Source organism: Malus domestica, chromosome 01 (assembly GCF_042453785.1).
Source record: "Malus domestica chromosome 01, GDT2T_hap1".
NCBI classification, from domain to species: Eukaryota; Viridiplantae; Streptophyta; class Magnoliopsida; order Rosales; family Rosaceae; genus Malus; species Malus domestica.
In genome coordinates, this window is record NC_091661.1 from 8,742,767 (window position 1) to 8,747,685 (window position 4,919).

A 4,919-nucleotide genomic window follows, 5' to 3' on the forward strand; every position below is an offset into this window, starting at 1 on the left:
GTTGGAAGAGTAAAATTTACGCATTTCAATTTTGTTAGAGAAATTTTGACAGAGTTGTCTTTGATATCCAAAAAGTTGAGATTGCGTCTGAGAAGTGCATACGAACTTTATTAAGGAAAATCTGGCTTTTGAAATTTGAAGAGCCATGTCTCTTCAATTTTTGAACAAGTGGCCATGTTGCCTCTCCTTTTATAGAGGCATCCATTGTATCCAACAAAAGCACGCTTGGAAAGTTGCCCGCATTATGGAAAGTGCCTCTTCAAGATAATATATATCTTGTACCCATCCTTCTTGTCCTCAACGGTCCTCCTATGATTGGAACTCTGTGGTAAAGAATGATCTAACCGCTACACTGGTAACTAGGAACCTTCTCACTTCTAAGGGTAAAAGAATACCTTTCAAATGGTCTGATGAATCGGTTGTTCAAGACTCTTTAGCTTTCAATGTTCAGTGTGCAAGTTTGTATCCAACATGGGCCAACGTCTACTTGCTCGAACTTGACAAGTTGAATCATTAGTGGCTGAGGTGACAAATCTTAGACAAGAGATTAGAGAGCTCAAACATGAGATAGAGACTTGGACATACTTGCAAATAATTACTCGAAGAACATGAAAAAAAAACTCTACCAACTGCAAGAAACTAAGTGAAAGCAAACTAAACTCACTAAAAAACATAACAAGAATCTAAACTAAAGAGTCTAAAAAAGTAGCAATTATGGTTGATATAACACGCAGTTCACGCGGATAAAAGTTCAAACTATATGGTTCGCTGGGTTTGGTTAGATTTGAGATTGTTGGTCTGAGAGACTCCATTACCTTTCCTTTCTACTGGATACCTCATCGCTTGGGTTGCAGCTATCCTCCTCCTAATCCCATGTAACACCAAAACTGGGACAAGACTAAATTTACGCCAAACTAATCCAAGGCAATCCTACAGTTAGTTTAAGCCTAGCCAAGCCAATCTTACGTATCAAACGTCCCCTTATGGACCAACTATAGTCGGCCTAAAATTCTTTGAAATTGCACTTGTAATGCTTTTGGAAATTCGACAAGCTTTAATTGTTTCTATTATCAGAAAATTTGGTTTCTTCCTATACATCTTGTAGTTACACATGGAATTAACGGATGCATTTAACGTGTGATACTCGATGTACAATTTGGTTGAATCTCACTTTTAAACTTTAATTTTAGATGCAATGTTCTTTCTTTCCAATTCCTTATCTGATGATAAATTGAATTCAGTGAATTGAAATTGCAAGCGTGCATGTTACTGTTGCACTGTTGAAGGTTGCCAACATACGAAGATGGTTTTATTGCTTCATATTTATTAGTTGTCACTTGTCAGTGAAGTTACACCTAACATTTTTAAGCTTAAGAGATGTCTTTCTCGACAGTTCATAGCTACGTTAGCAATATGAGTTTTTGTAGTTTGAATATAATGTGATGAGAACTAGTTGGAGAAGAGTTTGATCATGGATGAAACTGTAATGAAAACAATACAGAAACATTGACAAAAACCAAAAAAAGCACAATTTGCTGTAAAAAGTATTTGGAAAATTGTAACCCTCTAAAAATCCCACTCTCAACGCCTCTCTCACAACTCAATTCGAAGCTTATAAATGGCCGTCGCATTTGGTGCTGCTGGCCGGCCCTCTGATTGAGGATATGTTGTGCAGAAGGTTTATATTTCGAAAGGAAAACAAAAATTCATTTCTTCCTCATTGTTGCTTGTATAAACGAATAAATAAAAGAAAGTTAGAATAATGTGAAGAAGGCAATGATGAAAAACAATAATGTAGATGCACAACCTAGGGCGTGCCTCCATCCGGCAACAAATAATAAATCAATCTGTATACGGAATAGACAATCTCCTTGAGAGGGATCTCGTGTTACCTTCTTTCCCATGCCTCTGAAATTGCATTTCCGTACATCTTGGTCTCCGTTTTGGTAGAACTCATTGAAAGCATAAGAGATTCTATCATGCATTTCCAAGTCACACGACCTCTTCCCTCCCAAGCTTGTGCAGTCTGCCCAAGTGCATGCGTAATTGAATTCCGCTAGTGCACGGCTCAAGTTCCTGACATCGCTATTCAACACACACACCACTGCTTCTGCAAGTTTTTCAATCCCTCTACGCCTTTGAGCATCTGATGTTCGGACTCTTGGCCGGAGAGGTCCATGGGAAATTTAGGCTTGCCATCATAGCTAAATATTCCCCAATGGGGTTCAAAGTCCCCTGAGTAACACTTTTCTGATCCTCGTCAAAGAGCCCAAATAGGTACACTTCCAAGTAGCTCTTCCTAAAAAGGGTTCCCACTTGACTTGCCAATTTTTTAGGAGGCCATCATAAAACTTCTTCGCCGATTTCTTACTCCTGTAGTCCTGGCCATCAGTAGGCCATCCTACTTCCCCAATTACGATATCCAAGTTCGGGACGCTTGCCTTCTTAAGCGTCCAAAGAAGTGTATCATAATTTGCATCAAACACATTATTGTACGGGTCACCGTTGTCTCTAACCGTCTTGCCACCACCATCAAAGAAAGCAAATTCTTTTGGGAAGCCAAAGCTTCTGGAGAGACTAAGGAAGGGATAAATGTTGACAACAAATGGCGCCCTATGCGTAGGAAGGTACTCTAGTCTTTTCGACATTTATTTCACAACCTTCGAAAACGCCCGTCTGATGGTTTGTTGGAAGGAGATTCGTATACATCAGCATTGAAGGTGTCACATCCCGACCCGGTATCCATCACATCCCAGGCCCTCTCCACCACCGTAGCACGATATTGTTCGTTTTGGGTCCCGACTACACCCTCATGGTTTTGTTTTTGGGAACTCACGAGCAACTTCCTAGTGGGTCACCCATTATGGGAGTGCTTTGGCCACCTTCTCGCTTAACTTCGAAGTTCCGACAGAACCCGAAACCAGTGAGCTCCCAAAAGGTCTCGTGCTAGGTAGGGATGAGAATATACATTTAAAGATCACTTCCTTGGGTGATGTGGGATGTTACAATCCACCCTCCTTAAGGGGCCCGACGACCTTGTCGGCACACCACGGCCAGGGTTAGGCTCTGATACCAATTTTCACATCCCGGCTCGGGACGGATCACTTTCTGGGCCCGCTCCACCACCGTAGTACGATATTGTCCACTTTGGACCCGACCACACTCTCATAGTTTTGTTTCTGGGAACTCATGAGCAACTTCCCAGTGGGTCACCCATCATGGGAGTGCTCTAGCCACCTTCTCGCTGAACTTCAGAGTTTCGACGGAACCCGAAGCCAGTGAGCTCTCAAAAGGCCTCGTGCTAGATAGAGATGAGAATATACATTTAAGGATCACTTCCCTGGGTGATGTGGGATGTTACAGAAGGGCACCATGCATTTGATGTTTCCTCCGACGCCAGCTTCATCTAGGCCTTTTGGACGTTTTTCACTTACGGGTATTCATTTTTAACATAAGTACTGTTGTAACTTGTTAAGAATGGCTTGTTCCCGATAGCCATATCAACAACAACAACAAAGCCTTTTCCCACTAAGTGGGGTCGGCTATATGAATCCTAGAACGCCATTGTGCGCGGTTTTGTGTCATATCCTCCGTTAGATCCAAGTACTCTAAGTCTTTTCTTAGGTTCTATTCCAAAGTTTTCCTAGGTCTACCTCTACCCCTTCGGCCCTGAACCTCTATCCCGTAGTCACATCTTCAAACCGGAGCGTCAGTAGGCCTTCTTTGTACATGTCCAAACCCATTTTGTGTACGTGTTGATGCTTCACCGCCCAACATTCTGTGCCATACAGCATCGTCGGCCTTATTGCCGTCCTATAAAATTTTCCCTTGAGCTTTAGTGGCCTACGACGGTCACACAACACGCTGGAAGCACTCTTCCACTTCATCCATCCAGCTTGTATTCTATGGTTGAGATCTCTATCTAATTCTCCGTTCTTTTGCAAGATAGATCCTAGGTAGCGAAAACGGTCGCTCTTTGGTATTTCCTGATCTCCGATCCTCAACCCTAACTCATTTTGGCCTCCATTTGCAATGAACTTGCACTCCATATATTCTGTCTTTGATCGGCTTAGGCGAAAACCTTTAGTTCCAACATTTCTCTCCAAAAGTTAAGCTTCGCATTTACCCCTCTTAAGTTTCATCTATCAACACTATATCGTGTGCGAAAAGCATACACCAAGGAATATCGTCTTGAATATGTCCTGTTAACTCATCCATTACCAACGCAAAAAGGTAAGGACTTAAGGATTGTTGATGCACAAAATCAGTGAGGACTTTGGTACAACAGAAAGTATTAAGTTTGGATAAAGACAGGAAAACAAACACAAGATGTACGTGGTTCACCCAGATTGGCTAAGTCCACAGAGTAGAGGAGTTCTCATTAATTGTGAAGGGTTTACGCAAGTATATAGGTTCAAGCTCTCCTTTAGTGAGTACAAGTGAATGATTTAATACAAATGACATAGGTGCAAGCTCTCGTCTTCACTTGCCTTAACTGTCTCATAGGTAGATGTGGCATCTTCTCTGGAAGTACGCTTCCTCCATCCAGGGGTGGTATCTTTAACTGGTGGAGATGCACAAGGTAATGTATCAATTTCACTTGAAGCTTACTTGTAGTTTCAGGCTTGGTCAAGCGCGATACAAACCATGTAGTAGGAGTCCCCTAAGTCGCCGAGTTAGGGGATCTGCTGAGAGAGGTGACAAACAAGGTAAGCAATCAGAGCTCCAAGCAATCAGTCCCAGATCAGAAGTTTGATTTCGAGTTCCGGCTGATTGTTCTCATTCTCCCTATCTTGCAGGCAGCATGAAGGATAAAGAGAAGAAAAGGAGAATAGATGAGATGAGATACTTTTGCTTTTGAAGAATTAACTTTCCACAGGCTTATTATTGAACTGGGCTGGAGGATTTTCTGGTTTCCT

The 4,919-nt window shown here is 42.0% G+C and overlaps 1 protein-coding gene across 1 annotated transcript; it reads right to left on the reverse strand.

Moving 5' to 3' along the window:
• Positions 1-1,469: 1,469 nt before the first annotated feature.
• Positions 1,470-2,648, reverse strand: LOC103455390 (glucan endo-1,3-beta-glucosidase 8-like). The gene is made up of 4 exons (XM_008394976.1): positions 2,326-2,648; positions 2,101-2,204; positions 1,893-2,026; positions 1,470-1,481 (listed from the first exon to the last, which is right to left on the reverse strand). The coding sequence occupies exons 1-4, from the start codon at positions 2,646-2,648 to the stop codon at positions 1,470-1,472; spliced, it is 573 nt and encodes a 190-aa protein (XP_008393198.1).
• Between the last annotated feature and the right edge of the window lie 2,271 nt (positions 2,649-4,919).

Bases quoted from the DNA above. Each gene is read 5' to 3' on its own strand.
- LOC103455390 (XM_008394976.1), bottom strand. From the start codon at position 2,648: ATGTCGAAAAGACTAGAGTACCTTCCTACGCATAGGGCGCCATTTGTT. The intron at 2,205-2,325 runs GCAAGTCAAGTG...GGGAATATTTAG, and splicing joins GATGGCCTCCTAAAAAATTG to CTATGATGGCAAGCCTAAAT. The intron at 2,027-2,100 runs GTGTGTGTTGAA...GCACTTGGGCAG, and splicing joins AAACTTGCAGAAGCAGTGGT to ACTGCACAAGCTTGGGAGGG.